The sequence below is a fragment of the Gymnodraco acuticeps genome, unplaced genomic scaffold (genome assembly GCF_902827175.1).
Source record: "Gymnodraco acuticeps unplaced genomic scaffold, fGymAcu1.1, whole genome shotgun sequence".
NCBI lineage: Eukaryota > Metazoa > Chordata > Actinopteri > Perciformes > Bathydraconidae > Gymnodraco > Gymnodraco acuticeps.
Window position 1 is genome coordinate 5,460,463 of NW_022992250.1, and position 21,548 is coordinate 5,482,010.

The 21,548-nt window shown below is 42.1% G+C and overlaps 1 protein-coding gene across 1 annotated transcript; it reads left to right on the forward strand.

The window, feature by feature from the left end:
* Positions 1-361: 361 nt before the first annotated feature.
* Positions 362-17,208, forward strand: ubtd2 (ubiquitin domain containing 2). Its single transcript, XM_034206765.1, has 3 exons — positions 362-617; positions 6,709-6,945; positions 15,784-17,208. The coding sequence occupies exons 1-3, from the start codon at positions 548-550 to the stop codon at positions 16,338-16,340; spliced, it is 864 nt and encodes a 287-aa protein (XP_034062656.1). The 5' UTR covers positions 362-547; the 3' UTR covers positions 16,341-17,208.
* Positions 17,209-21,548: the final 4,340 nt, after the last annotated feature.

A 21,548-nucleotide genomic window follows, 5' to 3' on the forward strand; every position in this document is an offset into this window, starting at 1 on the left:
ATAGAGTAGAGTACAGACAGTAGAATAGAATAAAATGCATGACCTATTGCTTTACATTTGCAGGGGGCTTCCTTGACATTCACGATTATAAGGATATCATTACTTGACTCTTCAGGACAGCAAACATCTTCCCTGAACACAAAATCTAACAGGGGTGTCAAAACACATTATCATCAACATATTCTGATGTCTTAAGTTAACATGTGCTGCCCCAGAGGAGACGGCATCTTCTTCTTTTTACAGTGCACTTCCCCTTTGTTCTCTCTTCCCCCTTTCTCCCCCTCTCCCTCGGTCACCTTGTAACGATGTGTCTCTCTTTCTTCTCCCCGCAGAGGAAGATGAGGAAGATGAAGAGGATGCCTGCTTCGCACCGCCAGTGCTGAGAGGAAGAAGGGAAAGAAGGAGGGAAGGAGGTAACGTGGAGAGACGAAAGGAGAGAAGTAAAGGGGAGGGGGAAGAGAGGAGAGAAAGGGGGGCTGGTAGATGTAGCTCTAGCTGTGGGCCGGGGGGAGAGCTACCTAGCCCGGGCTGCTCTGCCGAAACATCCATGGGTGGCTGTGTCGGGAGCCACCACGACTCCTCGGGCAGCTTAAACGAGAACTCGGACGGCACTGGAGGTAACGTACTGCGCGTCATTTAGTACAAACACGTTTTTTAGAGGGGGTCCTGCAGGGTTTTTGCATGTTGTCCTGTGCTGGAGTTTTCCTTTATACCCGAGCCAGACAGCCGGAGACAGACATGGCAGCCCAGCCCTCCCGGGTATCTCGCTCCAAACAGCGGGGCCTTGAAGCGAGAAATGACGCCTCGTCGCTACTTTATAAACTGGGGGATAATGTACTGTGCGACGCTGCCTCCCTTTGTTCTTTGGTTTTTTGACTGAGCTACTCGGCTAAAATGTAGCCCAGTTAGCTTGCTAGCTTTTTCTGCATAACAAATATGGGTCACAGATGGCTCTGGCATGCAGTGATGCAGTCTGATTTAAATTATGTCCTGACTGTTATCCTAAAGCATGCTCCACCAAATCGACCAATGTTAGGCTTTTGCTTTTCAATTACTGTTTTGTTCTGGTGTTGGTTCTTGTTTACTGCTGGGAAGTGTTGGGGAGAAAAGAGGAGGAGGTGTCAACACTTAAAGGGTGCTTCAGCTTTATGATAAAGGAAGTGTGTTATATATCTGCGGTTATTTGAACAAGGCCCAAGAGCTACAAGCACCATGCTGTCCATCCACTGGGAGCAGAACAGTAATATCAAACTATAAAATACTGCAACGAATAAGCTTCATTTTAGGCCTATTTTTTGTGTGCAATACCTAAGGTAATGGGGCATGATTTACCCCATCTACAAATATATGTTTAGGGTCCACTATTTTTACTACTGGTTAAACTACAACTTGGGTTAAAACCATGAAAAGGTGCATTACATATGGAGGATGTACCGTGGTGCAAAAACCAGCATAGTGTTTAATAGTGTGTACATGTAAATAGGAGACACTGATGGATACATGGAGGAAAGAAAGATGCTTTGAGATTTTTAGAATCTGAACATCAAAAATAAACCCCGTGAACTTTGGAAATTACTCAATAACCAGCTTGGCTGCAGTAAAAAACTCAAAACGAGATTTTCTAACTTAAACATAAAGACAGTTAACAGGCTCATCACAGACAAACTGGATGTGGCCAAGTACTTGAACATTTTTTTCACAAACATAGCCACAACTCTTGTAAATAAATTACCCTCCCACTCAGGGCTTTTTGGAGTAGATCACATCATGACCTACTACAAAAACCTAGGGGTACGCAAAGATGATTTCAGTCTAGCAAGGGTAACAACAGTAGAGGTACTCATTAAACTGAGCGCCCTCCAACCTAACAAGGCCACTGGCCACGACAATATCCCCTCCAAATTCCTCAGAGACACAGCAACTGCCATCTCACCAGTCAGATCACATAATTAACCTCTCCATAAAACAGGGAAAAGTACCCAAAGACTTCAAAATTGCAAGAGTAACCCCCCTGCACAAAAAGGGCAGCAAATTGGACCCAGGCAACTACCGCCCTGTTTCTATACTTACCTCCATCTCGAAAGTCATGGAAAAAATTGTATATGAACAGGTCGAAAAGTACCTCGCGGAAAATAAACTAATCTATGAATTTCAATCTGGCTTTAGAACATCCCACTCCACTGACACATGCCTTCTTTATTTGAGCGACCACATCAAACAAGAGGTGGACGAGGGCAAGTACTGCGGCATGGTGATGCTGGACCTACAAAAGGCTTTCGACACTGTCAATCACCCCATTCTGATTGACAAGCTAAAAGCAATTGGTTTTGATAAACTATCGGTGAGCTGGATGCAATCCTACCTGGAGGGGAGAGAACAGATGGTGGCGGTAAACGGTACTCTGTCCCCCCCCTCCCAGTGAGCTGTGGTGTTCCACAAGGAAGCATATTAGGTCCGTTACAGTTGCTAATTTATGTAAATGACATGTCATCAGCATGTGACTGCAACTTGTTCCTGTTCGTGGACGACTCAGCCCTGCTGGTCTCTGACAGGAACAGGTTGCAGGTTGAAAAAACCCTCAGCTCCGAGCTCGGCAGAATCTGCACCTGGCTCGCCGATAATAAATTATCATTACACCTGGGTAAAACAGAGTCCATTCTCTTCGGTTCGAAACATAATCTCAGCAAATCCGACGACTTCTCAGTTGCAGTGGGCGACATTATTGTCCCAAGTAAGAAGGAAATTACATACCTAGGATCTATTCTTGAGGCAAACCTCTCCTGTGACAAAATGGCATCCAATGTAATAAAAAAAGTCAATCAAAGAACTAGATTCCTATACCGGATCTCCTCTCTGGTAAACAAAAACACCCTGAAAACTCTGGCAGGAGCACTCATTCAAGGGTACTATGACTATGCTTGCACGTCATGGTACCATAGCACCTCCAAGGCGCTAAAAATAAAACTTCAAACATCGCAAAATAAACTGGTCAGACTACTGCTTGACCTTTCATCTAGAACCCACCTCACCTCTGCCCACTTTGACAACCTAGGATGGCTTAGAGTAGACGACAGAGTACAGCTACTTGCAATGGGACTGGTCTACAAGATCCACTACACCTCTATGGTACCCATGTACATGTCAAAATTCTTCCCAAAGGTCAAGGAATACCATGATCATAACACCAGAGGGAGCTCCACAAATCACGTGAAACCCAGATTTGGCACAAAAAAGGGGGAATACACGTTTCGCAATTATGCCACATCAAGGTGGAACGCTCTTCCCACAACTGTAAAGGAAAGTAAAACTATACTTACCTTCAAAACCTCTCTTAAAGAGCACTTTCGGGGGAGAGCATTGCAAAACTGGCCCCGGTAATGGTACAAATCTCAACCTGTCGTTCAATGGACAGCTCCCCCCCATCTATGTATATACTCGCATTTTAGACTCTGTTACTAACTGTATATCTGTAGACTTGGTATGTCTTAAATGTCCGGTTAGGATGTATTAGAACGAAATCTAAAATGAAAATTGTAAATAAGCAATCTGTATGTAAAAAAACCACCTGTATGTAAATTGTAAATAAGCCATCTGTATGTCAAATATGTCTTATATGTCTTAAATGACATGATGAATTGGAAATGGGGGACCCTGATGTAAACAAGACGAAAGTCTTTCTCTGGTCTGCATCCCCTTAACAATTGTATGTTTTGAGCTTTTTACTGTGGTTTCCTGATTGTCTGATCTGAAAAGGGGTTTCACTTCTGAACAGCAAGTTATTTTAATCACACATTGGGAGACGGAGCTGGGGTGGGGACTGAGCACTTTAGTGATGCTGAGATATAGCATGGTTTCCTTAGACCCCGGCCACACAAGGACGAAAACGGCTAAACGCATAGGATTAACGCAAACGCAATCGCAAACAAGCTTCCGTCCACACGCAATAGTTATCCGGATAGTGTCTGCCCACACGAGACCGCTCCGTTTAGCTCCAACCACTGGAGAAGCTGCAGTACATATGCAGGAGCCTGTACGTGGCGCTGTAACTTCCTCCACAAAAGCAGCGAAGTAGCATGGTTGTCATGGTTGCCCTTCTGTTTATTCTCCGCGGTGGGGGCCGAGGGAACCGGGCAGAGTTTTTCGCCAGTCAACGTGTATTAAAGTTTAAACCTTCCGACAAAATTATAAAAGTGCCGGTCAAAGGTCTTCTTTGTTATTTATTGAGCTTTAAAACAAATGAATAACGACTCTATATAATATAATAATAAAAATACACGGAGCCTCTCTTTTTCCACCCTCTCTTTGGACAGCGTCAGTGTCTGTCTCATGCAGCAGCTGATCCAGTAATGAGTGACCCGGCCGACAGTAAAAATAAACATATTTATAACTAGTTTAGGTAGTTTGAGAGGTGTCTCCGTCCTGTCAGATTAGACTTCTCTCGCGTTTATGTCCATATCGAGAGAAAGATAAATAATCTGAATTCAGTGTGCAGTTTACTTTGACGCGGGGGTGAGCAGCAGAGGTGGGGAGAGGCGGGGCTATTGCGCAATCATTATCAGAAAATGATCGCTGAAGCTGCAGTACATATCCACAAAAGCAGCGAGTAAGATCCCCCCGGATGTGTAAGTCTGCTGTAGATGTTGCACAAAGAACTGTAGCATGGTCAGTAGCGTCCGGAGCACGATAGCAACTCTGCGATCCGCCATTGTTGTTGTTGTTGTTGTTGTTGGTGGCGAAACACATCAGCAATGGCGCGGGGTAAGCGGAGGTGAGCAGAAGAGGTGGGGAGAGGCGGGGCTATTGCTATTGCGCAATCACTATCAGAAAATGTTCGTATAGGGCGCACACACGGAGCCGTTTGACCCCCCAGAGCGTTGCGTATGCCGTTCTATCCACCTTGGGACCCGTTATCGTTTCCTCAGTCGTTTAGTGCCGTATTCGGTCGTCCTCGTATGGCCGAATGGTCTATATGACACTAAACAGTAACGCAAACGGCCGTTTTCGTCCTCGTGTGGCCGGGGCATTAATGTCTTCCTCTGTGGCTCTACATCCGTTTTGACAATTTGTTCCCTGTCTTCCTTGAAGTCTAGATGTCACATAAACAGGTTTCAGAGATCCCTTTATCTGTGATGGAGTGTGTGTGTAGTAACAAGAAGCTATGCAGTGTTAAAAGTAAACACATGCAGACAAGCAGCTGTTACTTGACACCTTTCCTTGATGAGGACAGAAACAATGCAATAAGCCCACAACACATGCACATGTATCTGTTTTCACCGAAGCAGGTCTCATAACTAAGGTTGTTTGGTTCACATGTACTTTCACACATACTGGCCCACATACAGCCCTTAGGATTTCTGAGAATTCCTGAAAGACAGGCAAGTGGGCTAGCATTTATAAGTAAATTAGTATATTTTGAGCTGGAAAGTAGGCTAATGCAGGTTGTAGGCCTATGAAAAAGCAGTCAAGTTGGTGATAACACATACATATTCATAAATAAAGGAAGATATGTTTTTGCAGATTACTGTTAATAAACTGCCTGCAGAACATGTTTAATGTACATATTCTGTTTAGCTAGTATGAGCCGCTGCTTATTTATACAAAACCACATGTGTGGTTCATGAGAGCTGTGAGATTAACTATTCAATTAGAATAATTAAAATAAATATTGAAGTCATTTTCTTATGCAAAAATTGCAGATATCACCTTGGACCTTGAGAAATGATGATGGATATGTAAAAAATGTATCAAGAAAACAATAGCAAGAAAAAAAATCATCATTAAATGTATTGGTATTGGTTTGAGTTTACTGCTGCAATGTTTCCAACAAGCACACCTGAAGTTTTAACTTCATTTGCCCTCTGTCCCTTCTGGTAATGAAAACAAATGTTTTATAACGGTTAACTATGAAAATATACACAACCAAATAGGAAAGAAAGTCAGCGTAAACAGTCAGTCAGTCAGAGCTCTTATTTACTATAAACAGTCAGTTGAAGGTTGTTGTTGCTGTCAGACTGTGCCATGTGATCATCAGAGTACATGTGTACCAGCAGCAGGTGTAACTAAACACCTTGATCCGTCATTCTCTCCTCTCTCATGTCTCCGTGTTGCACGTACACACACACACACGTACACACCGTCCTTTACCTGTCGTCCCCTTAGGTGTTGATCCAGATGGTGTTATTCATCAGCTATTCTGCTGCAGATGGAGCGCTGTTAGATGCTATAACCCTAACCTTGTATCTGGGTTGAGTAACACAACACGTCTTGCTTCAGTTCTGCTTAGACTGTGTGAGCTCCATGTACATGCTAGCTCATGGTTAATCTGTCACCTAACAAGAGAAATCTTATCTGACTGATGCTTTGTTTCAAATAAATCCTAACTCTTCTTCTTCCCTCTTTTTCTTTTATTCATTATTCTAACTTCTCATTTTCATCCTTCCACCTCTCTCTATCTTACATTTTCTCTTCCCTACATCCCCATTTGTTTCTGTTTTACTTATTTTGTCCTCGTTATCCCTTCTTCTTCTACTTCTCCACCCTTCCGTCTCCTCTACCAATCCCCATGTTATTTCTTTCCTCACATCCGTTTGATTGACCTCACACTCATACTCCATGTTTCTATCTTTCCCCTCTGGTTCTTCTCCTCCATCTTCCCTCCACCCTCCTATCTTTCTTTTCTCTCCATCTCTGCTTTCCTCTCCCTCCCAGTGGCTCTGGGGCGTAACCAGCCCCTGAAGAGAGAGCGGCCTAAATGGAAAAGTGACTACCCGATGACTGAAGGCCAGCTGCGTAGCAAGAGAGATGAGTTCTGGGATACGGCGCCAGCATTCGAGGGCCGGAAAGAGATCTGGGATGCTCTGCGGGCCGCGGCCAGCGCCTTTGAAAGCAGCGACCACCTGCTGGCTCAGGCCATCCTCGACGGGGCCAGCATCACACTGCCTCACGGTAAGGCACATTGCCACTGTGAAGGATGTAGCAAATAAGATTAGATTAGACTTAATTGTGATTGAGTGCAAGTACTAAGACAACAAAAAATGCAGTTAGTATCTAACGAGAAGTGTAAAAGAAGTAGTAAAGTGCAGAGTGATATCAAGTATAAATATATACATCTGACACTGTGATCCGTATAAGGCAGTATAAACATTACAAAAAAATGAATGTCGTCTCATTTATACCTGATCTATAGTGCTGTCGATCAGGTATAAATTACACGGTATAGTACAGACACAATACAGAACAAAAAGGGATATATTATAGACCGTTATTGACATTTTAAAGTTTTAGTATGCCATAGAAAATATAGTCATTTGGACAGTTTTTCAAATACAGATAAGTTGGTATGACATAAGAGGAAAACGTATTAAATAGCTCATTTTGTTGTACTCTCTTTCAAATACCGCTGTGGGTCCCTTTTCCCAAATTGCCTAGAGAGACTCAAACTCGGCTGTAAGAGTTTCACAAGTCTTAACTGAAAGCTGCAGATCTTGTAGTTTTTATGTGTATCTCAAGTTAATCAGAATCAGAAGTCCTTTATTCGTCCCACAGCAGGGTACATTTACAATGTTTCAGCAAATGGACACTCCAGACAAAAGTAACACATTAAATAGAGAGATTGAACATGTTTATGAAGAAAACCTAATAAGTACCCATCCATGGAACAGAAATAAGAAGCAGCAAGTAAGTGAACATATAAAGTAATGAGGGCAATGCCTCTATGGGCCTTTTTAAAAGAGCAAAGCAAAGATTGTGAAATGGCTCTGTCAGTCAGACACACATTTCTGCCACCAGACAGCTTCCTTTACCAATGGGGGGGCCCAGTAAATATCAGCTCTTTTTAAATATATTTATAGGTTACAACAAAATATTTGAGAAGAAATATGTAAGACAGCTTCCTCAGGAAGTATTGTATACATCCCCTGTAGTTTCAAGTCTGGTGTTGAAGTTTCATAAACAGGAAGTAAGTCTGTTTGGGCTGGTGGCGTCTGTGCACAGTAAGTGAGTGTTTAATGAATGTGGACCGTATTCCAAGCAACTCCAGTCATTTACAGTATGCTGATGCTGAGACTCTTAAGTGTATCTCAATGACCACATTGTAGAGTTTAGACTATTAGGAGTTATATACTGCATTAGGAATCAATAAATAATACATTTAAGGGGGCGTACACTTGGTCTTTTGAAAGGACTCAAGTACATTCACTCAGATGCCAATAAAGGGAATGCAACTTTGATAAACGTACTGGAGACCATTCAGATGGAACAAATCAATATAATTGGCTCCGATTCAGAAAACCCAGCATCTTCACACATAAATTATCATCTGCTTGAACAGGCTTTCTATTTGTGGATGTGCGTCATTCTTTTGATTCCTAATTCCTTTCACCGTCATATTGCCTTTACACTGGTGGCAGGGCTGCCAAATGAATTGCCTAACTGCTCATCATCTAATCTTGTTTTAATTCATACACATACCTGGGTATTGAACTCATGCATTTGATCCTTTGCAATACTGCATCAGAATTGTGTATTGGAGTTCAAAGTAAAAAATGATGGTAGGCCTAATCTCACTGGATTGTGCATAAATGTCCTGTTTATGTCCCGAGGATAGAGGAGGCAGAGAGCACAGTATAAAAACATCTAGACTATACATATCCCATAAAAGGATCTGAACCCACTAAACAATGATCATTATTGTCCATTGTGATATTTCACTCTGTTGTGCCCAACCCAGTACGTCAACAGGGACATTAATGGCGCATTTCCACTGCAGCGGGGTAGCCCCGTTTAAGCGTCCCTAAGCGTCCTCGCTCAGGCCTCGGGCTGCCTCGCCGGCCGTCCGAGGCCGTGGCGCATTTCCATTACAGTTTAGGACCTGGGGTAGCAACGCAGTGTAGGCGGGGCGATCGGCTTTTTGGCGGGCTTTTTGGGCGGAGCGACGCTGGGTAAAACTGCAGTGGCGTCATCTTCAATGCAACACAACTCACAAAACACACACAACAATGGAGGATGTGGAAGCGATCGTTTACTTGTTTCTTGGTGTGTGGCTTGTTAACATGCTGTGCTCTGCATAACCTCTGCGAGAGTCATGGAGAGGACTATGATGATGGGTGGAATGCACCAGCAGCAGCAGCAGAGCCTGGGGTAGCAGTGGCTCAAGGTGCAGAGGAGGAGGGCACTGACATCAGAGAGGGTTTGATGCGCGACCTGAATACCTAAATATGCATTGTATTGTATTCATTGTATTGAACATAAATACATCTTTTTTTTTTCATATACATGTGTTTGTCAAATGTTTTAAACAAATGTTGTTATCTGAATTGAATATTTAGTAAATATTTGAATTTCAAGCACCAGTAAGTACTGCCCCATAATAAGAACATTTGAGGAAATATCAGATCATGAAAAGAAAATCTTTCTAATCAATTAAGCGAATATCAAAGCTAACTATAAACATAAATACTAAAGTGTAAAACACAGCAAAACTATATTCATAAATGCAAGTGTAAAATAGTGTGGACAATTGTAAACATGGATGGAGGCTAAAGTATCCACAACATAAAATAAAATATAACCTCAATCTTTCTTCTAGACATGTTAAAAGCTTGCTTGAATGGGTTATAGGTTTCTTCTTTTGTTCTCTCGTCTTTGAAATATATAAGGAATGTGTTGTTTGAGTCTAGTAGAACGAGGGTATTACAATTGAGCAATTTCTACTACATGTATTATGTATTTATCATGTATTCTTAATACTATTACAAAATAAACATGTAATAATGTTTTAGAGGAGGACCTCAAGCTAGCAAACTCAATTTCTTGCTTTAAATCTCTTAAAACTAACTTATCTTATGGGCTTTTTCCTAACTGATGGTGTTTGTTATTGCTTTATAAATTCATGTATGTTTATATCTTCTCTAAATCAAGATTATGTGAATCTGATTTTTTTCTGTTGGGTGCAATTCATTATCAACAAGAGATAAGATAAGTCAAATAAGTACTTTATTGATGGCAGTATAAAAAATAAATTAAAAAATTGTATCAAAAGGCATGCCATTAAACAATACAAATAAAAAATGTAAAATTGTATTGCAGCCAGCATAAATATACATGGCATTGTAAAAATAAATATAAAATGCACATTTTAAAGAAAATAAATAAACAAGAAAGTACAAATGTTGCATTTAAAAATTAACTAGAGAAAAAATATATAATATGTACAATAACTATTAAGGTTATTTGAAGTATCACTGAGGAGACAGGCCACGTCGGCTGCCCAGTCCCCCTAGCACCTCGCCAAGAGTGCGCAGGAAGGCTAGGTTGAAGGTCTCTGCTTGAGCGGCCTCCTCCCTTCTCAAGGCCGCATCCAACTCCCATCTCCGCTCAGCAGACGCTTTGGCCCAGTCCAAGTGCCGTTTCTGCTGGGCCATGTGCTGTTCATGGTGCCGTTCCTGCTGGGCCATGTGCTGTTCATGGTGCCGTTTCTGCTGGGCCATGTGCTGTTCATGGTGCCGTTCCTGCTGGGCCATGTGCTGTTCATGGTGCCGTTTCTGCTGGGCCATGTGCTGTTCATGGTGCCGTTTCTGCTGGGCCCGATCCTCTCCTCCTCGTTTCCTCTTGCCTGGGCGACAATAAGATAATAATTAGCAATAAGGAAAAAACACTGGACAGGTACAGGTCACACAAGGATATAAGAATAACATATATAAAGAGAACAACAGTAAGGTGAACTAAAGAAAGTTCACAATGATTGTGAAAGTGAATTACATTATGTCCAGCCTGTTGATAATGAATATAAATATATGATAGGATGTCACACACAACTGTACTAGCTGCTTACTAGCTAAGACTGATAATTGATTCGGGGCTCCATAAAAGCATGGGTTGTCGAACATTAATGTAAGGATTAAAATAGACTTATTTGTTAGAAGTGAGCGTACCTTGCAGGGACTCCAGTAAAGCCGTTGCAGAGTCCAGGTCTCCCTCCCTCCCAACGTTGGCCGGTCTATGGCCGTAAATCTGGTCCAACAAGTCGAACCACTTCCATTGTTTCCTACCCGCACCACTCGTGTTATTGTTGTCCTTTACTTGGCAATATTCACTCTTCATCTTTTTGAGTTTTTCCCTACACTGCAGGAAAGTCCTCGACAATCCGCGTTCGGACATCTGTGCAGACTGCAGAGACATCTTTTGAACACTTTCACATTTCGCGTTGTTCCGTCGAGCTCCCGCTGGATTTTATCATCCCCAATGAGATGTAGGAACGTCGTCACCTCCTCGGTCGACCACGGTGTGCTTTTCTTCGACGTTGCCATTTTTGTAGCTCCTCCGTTTACAAAATGCTGTTTATAAAAATGCTGCAAGCTTGCTTCTAGATATATATACGACGCTAGGGATGATCTCACGCGCGATTTTGTGACGATTCTCTCTGACCAATCAGCAGTCGAGAGTGTTGACGTCACTAGTTCAGCCCTGGCCTGGCCTGATAGAACCACGATTTTATGGGGCCGGAAAAAGAGGGAAAAAGTACCCGCTAGCCGGTGCTAGGCCATATGGAAAGGCCACCAAAAACTGGCCTGGCCGCTTGAGGACGGTTAAGGACGCTTAAACGGGGCTACCCGCTGCAGTGGAAATGCGCCATAACTCTCAAGGTCAGCTCTACCTGAACATGATTTGGGTGTATATCAGTGACAACAGGCTTTTTGTGAATGTAAACATAGGCATGTATTGTCCTGCTCCATTGCCTTTAGTAGTTTGGACGGGTCGGATCAGATCCCGCTGGGCTGCAGCTGTGGATTCCCCAGGCCTGATGTCACCACTTCACTTCTCCAGAACTCCGTACAAATAGCATACCAGCAAGTGTATGTCTTTTTATGCTTTTGTCATTCCAGTTCCAATTAGGTATGTAAGCACAGTTCACAGTGCTTTGCACAAAAAACATAGACGGATTAAGATATGGACGTAGTGCCCTCAGTAGGCTAACATTCTCACAATGCAATGGCTAACATTGATGCTAAGCTGGTGTAATGTTTCCCATGTTAGCATGCTAATGTTTGCTAATCAGAATTTAACACAAAATACAACTGAGGCGGATGGGAATACCTTTGGACAAAACAAAGTCTTGGACAAATCATATTTTTGACTTGATGATGGCGCAACAGGAAAAAAACAGGGTATCACCAAAAAGAAATTTCTTGGCAGTCAACTGACATGGCATATGCAATCTAGCCAATAGTTTGCAGTAGTCTGGGCCGAAGTGGTGAGCTGATCATCTGACATTGCCACCTTGTGAATAAAGCTGCTAGAATGGGGAACATGCTGTTTCACTGTAGGACTATTTGGTTAAATATCAGCTTTTTAGAAGCAGTCAATGATCCACCACTTCTAAAAGCTTACATTTAAAAAAAATAAAAAGCTCCATTACAGTACGGAAATGTATTGGCTGATGGGCTCGTTTTTCAGTGCATATAATTGGATTGGAGACCAACTTGATCTGCGGTGCTCCAAAGTGACTCTGTGAAGCATAACAATGGGAATCATTTGCATTAGTTTGTAAACATGTCAGCGTCCATCCAACCTGCAAAAAAATATATATATCATGTTCACCAATGCACATTTGAAATGTCCTCTGTTTGAGCCATAGCCAGTACAGCTTCTTGGGGTTATGCAATGCAGCACATCAGCAACACATACTTTTTATGTTTACAAATGTTTTCCAGCTTTTATCAAATGATGAAATCTCTTAAATTAGGTGCACGGCTTTAACCCCTCTCTTGGGAGGTTTATTCAATCTAAACTCAATGTTTAATGAAATCTCACAACTGAAGGCATTAGCAGCACCTGGAAACCATTAGCTTCCTGCTGCAGAAGTCAGAAGGACTTAAGTGGAGCCACCAGGGGAAAAAGCAAGTGAGGTATACAGACATAGCAACATATTTAAAGAAAGTCAGTGACCCATGTTGTTACGCTCCCTATTAGGCTAGGGGAACTAAAGGAAAGAAACACAACCAGATTGGTATTTGTATAATTATAAGTGATTTATTCATAATGGCAGCGGTAAACAAAATGGCAGGCGTGCAGCCTGAACAAACAAAAGGGCCAAAAGGGCACAGGTTGACAAATAACCAAACAAAGGGAGGACTCTTAAAAAGGAGTCTGTGTACATACAAAGAAATAACACTCACACTAAATAAGAACTAAACAAAACCTCACTTTAAAAGTGGTACAACTAAATAAAGGAAGCTGTAAGAAAACACAGCTGAAGGAGGGAAAACTAAGCACACTAGCTAAACACATATATCCACACTGGACACGGAACACATATATTGACACTCGTCACTAAACACATATGTTGCACCAAACACAGTCTGTAGTGTCCATGACGCAAGAGCAAAAGGTATGAGGCGTCTGATCGCAGCAGAGCCTCCAGAGTGGTGATAGTTCCCAGGCTTTGTAGTCCTCTCCAGCAGGTGTGCGCTGGGCTTGCACCGGGATTGGAGAACGTTGGGTCCGGCGTGCTCCAATCAGTGTCCTCGGAAGTGTACCAGGAGATGACAGCCAATGACGTTGGGGCAACCACACAGCTCATTTACATAATCACACACAGCTGAAAACACTCACAGGCAGGTTAATGAGCAGACAAACAGCAACCGTAACACATGTGTACCATTACATTTAGATTAGCTTCTGTGACTTTGGCTAATGGCTAAGATAGCTTCCCCATATCTGGCTGTCTTTGCTCATTTGTCATTGTTACAGGAAGGGATTTAAAGTACTTGCACACATTTATTTACATCATTTCAGACTACAAAAAAGATGGGTGATGATTTCAACTAGACCTTAAAACATTGTCATCAAACTGGTCTGGTGAATCTGGTTCCTGGTATTTCAGTTATGTAAGTGCCAGAAGCGGAGAGATTCAAAACATGCTTACTAATTGTCACATTTGCAAATGATTTGTTCCCATTTGTTAAAAGAGTTTGCCAACATATGTTTTGCTCACGCTAAGAGAAGACGGATGTTGTTTTGGTGTTGATATAACTTCTATATTCATTTTCACGCCAAGTGGTTTTTGGTGAGTGCTGTGACAATAATAGCCCACTTGTTATCCACATTAGTACCGTTTAATTTCTACAAACAATCAAAATGAAGCCTCAATTTCTCGCTCTCACATCCACTTTGGTGAGACTGTCCTGAGGCCTAACATTGGCTTAATGTCCTCACCTTTACCACAGCATTCGTCATCTAGAGACCAGAGAGCAACATCCTGTGGGCTGAGGACTCATCTCAGTCTCACTTACCACAAAACAAATTTGCTCTAGTCGCCTGTACCTCAACACATGTCATAAAACAACATGAGTAGTCCACTGACCTTTTTAAAACGTTTACAAAATGACTTTTGAAATCACTTATTGCTTTTGAGGGGACAGTTTTTTACCCTGGTCTTTAATTAGTTTTGGCTCCAAGGTAGATCACCTTTTTAAAAGCCATTACGAGAAAAGACCAGGGTGTTTTTTTTATTTCACTCATAACTGTGTATTACAGTAAAAGCTCAGAGTTTGGTAGAAGCTGTGGCAAAATGTTCTGAGAAAGGTCCAAGAAAGTTTTTCGAGTGTATGCTCCGGATAAAAAACTGAAAATCAGTATTTAGGAAAAATAATTGCCCTGGGAGACTTAAAGAGAGAGCCCAATTGGGGGGGGGGGCAGCGATCTTACCTGGAGGCGTTTGTGTGCTGGTGTGCGAAGTCACTATAACTCAGGAATAATGCCACATCCCTTGCAACGAAAGTCTTTATCAGCATTGTGTGACTTATTTGGCAAACTCTTGGATGCGACAAACATTAATTTAGATAAAAGACCCTCACTTGAACTTCAACAGTTCAAAAACAAAAGGCTTATTACCACAATAGAAGGACTTTTCAGGAATGAAATAGTTGACATCAAGCCCTTGTTTGGGGGGACCTGTTTAAAAATCCCCTTGAGGACCTTTGGGGTCCCCCCTGCGAATATCATTGTTCTTTGTTTCTGTGGAATATTATGACCGCTTCACTACATCTTATTTCCCCCTCTCTCCACCAACTCTGTGTCTGAATCACAGTCAACAGTGACATCATTAGTTTTAAGGGCAACAGACTCATGACATTCCCTTTTCTCCCGCTTTCACTCCATACACGTCTTTGTGTTCTGTTGAGACTTACTTTCATTTCTCCATTTCCTATTCCTGAGTGAAATGTGAATAGAGGTCAGGTTTTGGCTTGGTCAACACAGGAACACAGTAATTTAAATACAACATAAATGCCAACTATTTATCAAGCATGACTTATCCAGTTCATTTTAAAGTGAAAGGTTAAGGGGAAAGTTGATGGTTCACCTGTAATGCTCAGATTTTAGTGGTCAATTATTCACCCAGTGTACTAAATATACCTGCATGCACACAGGTTTGTTTAAATGTGTATGCAGTTTACAGTACGCTGCAGATAAAGGTTTGTACTTTCTAGTAGTAGTGCACATATTAATCCTACAATATCACATTCCATAAAAAAAACTGCATTTAGATTTGGTAAAAACTGTAGCAGGTTAAATCATAAAGTAACCTGGCAATGTTTTACCTTTTTTCTAACGTATGGTTTACTTTAATGGGATAAATAGATTGCACGTGAATAGAAAAATGTTTTGTGTCCCTCCACAATCTCAATGAAACTGAAGAATTACATATTTTCACAACTGACTGAAAACTGTTAACCAAACTTGAAATTGTTTTAATTAAGTGTTGACATGTTTCCTTCCCTCCAGGAGCTCTGACTGAGTGTTACGATGAGCTGGGGAACCGGTACCAGCTGCCGGTCTACTGCCTCTCTCCTCCCGTCAACATGATTGAGGAGCGCTCCGACGAGCCTGACGGGTCGGACCCCGACTCCGGGGCCGCGGACCCCTCCACGGGCAGCGCCAGCGAGGCCGGATCAGGGGGAGAGTGCCTGCTTCGGCTCCGGCTCTCCACGGGTCGCGACCTGCGGCTGGTGGTCCGCTCCACGGACACAGTGGGCATGATGAAGCGCCGTCTCCTAAACCAGGAGGGCGTTCCCGCTGCGACCCAACGCTGGTTCTTCTCCGGCCGGCCGCTGACGGACAGGCTGCGCTTGGACCAGCTCAACATATCCAGAGACTACGTGGTGCAGGTCATCCTCAGCCAGCCGCCGCAGCCCGAGCCGCTGTTAACACCAGGACACACACCAGGACACACACCAGGACACACACCAGGACACACACCAGGACACACACCAGAGGCCTCTGGGCCAGCGGGGGAGGAAGGAGCCGAACTGCCGCAAGAGCCCACGCCAGTAGAGAATTAACTCGCCCCAACATGGCCGCCTGGAACGGGCTGGGAGTATAAAACAAGGGAGAAACAAAGAATGAAAGTTGATTCAGATTTTTCTCTTTTGATTTTCTCTTCTCTTATCATCTCTTCTGTTTTTCCTCTTCTGTTTTTGGGCAGAGGTTGGCTGTCTGCCGGAGCTAAAGGACTCTTGAATTGAGAAAAGACTCTTCCTTTTTGGTTTTACACGTTGAAATGTTGACCTTTTTTAAGTCTTTTGAACTGTTCCTATGGAAACCAAACAACAACAGAGAGAGAACCCTATCAGATGGCGTAAAGGGTTTTCTTAGCGACACTGATGATGTCCGAGGTGTTTCAGTATCCATTCAAGTTCTGCTCTCTGGCAAAGCAAACGGCTCCCGGTCAGCAGAACTCTGTTTATGAGGCTACAGGGTTATACATCCAACAAACAGAAATACATTTGCATTTCAATAGAACTCAACATGGGCAGGACAGAAAGAAAGGAACGAATATAGTTTAACAATCGGGACGGTTTTTTCAGACCATTTTTTGTTATATGTGCATCAAATCAAGAACACACTTCCCTTGGGGATCAAGTCAGTTCACTATGCTGTAAAGAAAAGGCGCTCGTATTAAACATGTGTGTGTTGGGGGGGGGGGGGGGGGGGGCATGAGGTGTGTTACCGAGCTGCTGCTGGATTAAAACGCTTTATTTCACTCTGCTTCACGGAACAATCGGAGCAATCATGTAATAAACATTAGTGTGTGTGTGTGTGCGTGGCAACACTTAAACAAGTGGTAAAAAGATGGAACATTGGAAACACAGTTGCATATTTTGATTCAAAATAGAATGTTTTTAATTAAAATGGATAATTGTTTCTATTCCTCGATCTCTGTCTCATTATTTGCTTGGAAAAGCTTTTATGTTTTCTCGTAGAAGTGTGAAAAAAATGATGGCTGTGTCACAATGTCTTTTTAATTCCAGTTTTCGCCCATACGTATATTGTTAAAACTATTGCAGTTTCAAAATGTATAAAGAAGCAACCCCATAACACAGTGAAACAAATGGTTATGAATTCCATAAATTAAATAACAATTGTCACATTTCAGGACATATTTGTCAGAAACATGTTCAGGAAATGAACATCTTTGCTTCCCATGGAGTTCAACTTTGATGAGCTTTCAGATAAAAATCTCCGACAGGTGATCGCCCGAATCCACGTATGTCTAAGCGTACTTACCGTTAAACAAGGTCAGATAGCTGTTTCTCCCTGCTTTCCGTCTTTAAAACCCATGATCGATACATTGACTTAACCCAATGAATCCCAGATTAGCTGATATATTGGGTGTTAACCCTTTCATGCATGAATTATGAAAACCTCAGTCAGGATTTTTTTACCAAGTGTTATTATTGCTCTTGGGGCATGAAAAACAAGATTTGAACTAGTTTTTTCAAAGAAATTTGTATATGTCCACTCAGGTGGACACTATGCGTTCAGGGTTTGAACTGAAGAGATGTACATTTTGAAAAAATTATATAAATAAAGATGTGCAAACTTAAAATTACATTATAATAACATAAGTATATTGATTTACGGCCCAAAAAGATATTGCAGATGAAGTATTTTCAAGAATAACCAGGGCCAGGGGCCAATTTGAGGCACCACGCACAGTTATTTGATGAGTGCTAGTGGAGCCTCGCAGCGGCAAAACCGTGCCGCGCCACCCTAATTGCGCCACATAAGCGCATAGGTGCGCCTCAGATGAGAACCCCCTCCGCAAGGTGTGGCCCCCTCCACAAGGTGAGGCCCCACACAGTCTGCATGATCTGCCTGTAGGGAGGGACGGCCCTGGGAACAACAGCAGCAGTACCAGTACGAATTGTAGTTGAAATATAGCCAGTGATGCATGACGTCCACTGTAGTGGACAGGTGGTTAATCATGATTTTGTGCAAACATAAAATCAATACTTTGATAATTAATTAATTATATGATTCCTTAGTTGTTACTTGATGTCACCAACATTGTTATACCTGCAGGGGACGCTTTCCATAAAAGGATTGGCAAGATATAGATGGGTGACTTGGTCCATGTGGCTTTCTGTCGTCCATCTTGGTTTAGAGACATGTATCATGCACTTACACTGACTTGGCACTGAGTGGCAGTGTATGGGATGATGCAATAGGGTCCTATGTAGTGGCTGATGGTGCAACTATGCAAAAAACAACAATGCATATACACAAGAAAACACCTTTTGAATAGCTGTCCACTGTAGTGACCTTAGCGAGCTGATAAGGACGTCAGGCTCTTTTTTTCACTGTAAATATACTCATAGCAGAACAGCTTCACCTTTCCTTTGATTTCCTCTTTTCCTTTTTCCAACTTCCTCTTACTTCCTCTCACTACTCTTACTCTTACTTACTATTACTTCTTTTAATTGTGGTTTATTCCAGCCTGACAGAACATGGAACATTCCTTTAAAAAGAAATCTCTGTGATGCATGTTCTAGGGAAAATAAGACACTGTTAGCATTGTGTTTTAGAGAAGTTCTGCCAGCTGACCAAAAACACAAATGTCCTTTAAATCAATGATATAATGAGGAAGAGACCTGACAGCTAACAGGCTTTCTGCAGTATATTCAATTCAATTCAAAACCTTTATTTATCCAGGTAAAATCCCATTGAGATCAATGATCTCTTTTTCAAGGGAGACCTGCAGCAGTAGGTTCCACAAGAACACATAAAAACATAAACAACAGAACAACAAAAGGACATCATACAGCAAAATGTACAGGGATTACAATTTACATATTTAACCACATGTACAGGTACCAACAGCATCTGATTTTGTAGCATCCAACCGAGCTTTAAAAACATGTAGTGGTACTAGCTTGGTAATTTTCCATTCTTTTTGCAGACTGTTCCATGTTAGTGGAGCTGCACATCTAAAAGCTTTCTTCCCTAAGACAGTCCTAGCACTTGGCACATTTAATAAAACCACAGCATGCGATCTCAGGCAATAAGTACTTTCAATTCGCAGAGAGATCAGGGAGCAGATATAAGATGGTAGTTTATCCAACATGGCTTTGTAAATGAAAAAGTGCCAGTGACTGAGCCTCCGTACAGTAAGTGATGGCATAACCGCCTTGGTATACAGGGTACAGTGATGCGTAAGTGCTTTACAATTTGTCAAAAATCTCAGTGATTGATTGATTGATTGAAAAGTTTATTAACAGCTTGTATATTGGGTACAGTACAGTACAGCTCAAAACATACAATTGTTAAGGGGATGCAGACCAGAGAAAGACTTTCGTCTTGTTTACATCAGGGTCCCCCCATTTCCAATTCTTGTTTACAATTTTCATTTTAGATTTCGTTCTAATACATCCTAACCGGACATTTAAGACATACCAAGTCTACAGATATACAGTTAGTAACAGAGTCTAAAATGCGAGTATATACATAGATGGGGGGGGGGCGAAGCTGTCCATTGAACGACAGGTTGAGATTTGTACCATTACCGGGGCCAGTTTTGCAATGCTCTCCCCCGAAAGTGCTCTTTAAGAGAGGTTTTGAAGGTAAGTATAGTTTTACTTTCCTTTACAGTTGTGGGAAGAGCGTTCCACCTTGATGTGGCATAATTGCGAAACGTGTATTCCCCCTTTTTTGTGCCAAATCTGGGTTTCACATGATTTGTGGAGCTCCCTCTGGTGTTATGATCATGGTATTCCTTGACCTTTGGGAAGAATTTTGACATGTACATGGGTACCATAGAGGTGTAGTGGATCTTGTAGACCAGGCCCATTGCAAGTAGCTGTACTCTGTCGTCTACTCTAAGCCATCCTAGGTTGTCAAAGTGGGCAGAGGTGAGGTGGGTTCTAGATGAAAGGTCAAGCAGTAGTCTGACCAGTTTATTTTGCGATGTTTGAAGTTTTATTTTTAGCGCCTTGGAGGTGCTATGGTACCATGACGTGCAAGCATAGTCATAGTACCCTTGAATGAGTGCTCCTGCCAGAGTTTTCAGGGTGTTTTTGTTTACCAGAGAGGAGATCCGGTATAGGAATCTAGTTCTTTGATTGACTTTTTTTATTACATTGGATGCCATTTTGTCACAGGAGAGGTTTACCTCAAGAATAGATCCTAGGTATGTCATTTCCTTCTTACTTGTGACAATAATGTCGCCCACTGCAACTGAGAAGTCGTCGGATTTGCTGAGATTATGTTTCGAACCGAAGAGAATGGACTCTGTTTTACCCAGGTGTAATGATAATTTATTATCGGCGAGCCAGGTGCAGATTCTGCCGAGCTCGGAGCTGAGGATTTTTTCAACCTGCAACCTGTTCCTGTCAGAGACCAGCAGGGCTGAGTCGTCCGCGAACAGGAACAAGTTGCAGTCACATGCTGATGACATGTCATTTACATAAATTAGGAACAGTAACGGACATAATATGCTTCCTTGTGGAACACCACAGCTCACTGGGAGGGGGGGGGACAGAGTACCGAGTACCGTTTACCTCCACTGCACTGTGATACGCAGCATCTAACTATATCATATCACTTTTAAACAAGGCTTCTCAGTCAACCATGTGGAAGAAGATTTAATGATCCACTTTCATGCTATTAAATGTGAAAGGTCATGAGTGACTGGCAGAGGGGAAGTGATACATTATTAGGTCAGTGTGGCATTTCATCTCTAGCCCTCACAGTGACCTCTTTAATTGTGGCTTTTTTTTTGGGAAATACCTCCATCTTTCACCTGATCGAGGTCTCAACGTCATATTTCTCTGTTTTGACACATTTCAGTATGGAAGCTTTTATGGTGGGATTATGATTCATTGTCTGGGGAGGTGTGTTGGAAGTTTTCAGTTTTTTTTCAGAGTGAAGTTTTGGACAAGTCTATGGTATCAAATGTAGTGCCAAGAAGAAGTAAAGTGACAACATACTAGTAAAAATGAATCTATGAATACAAAGGACATGTTGTTGAAACCACAAACGCTGAGCAAAAGTCATCTATTTCCTTTTTTAACAAGCACACAGCTAAATTGAATCTCTAGAACTATAAATACATTAGAGGTGTACTTCTAGGAAATGGTCTGCTGCAGAGATACCTTCAGTGGCGTAGTAAAATGTTAGTGGTTAAGACCGAAGTTTCCATTCCCTTTTCCACTTGAATGTAGGTTTTATCCGTCCAACTTTTTCTTTCTTGTTGCTGTTCCTGAGAACTC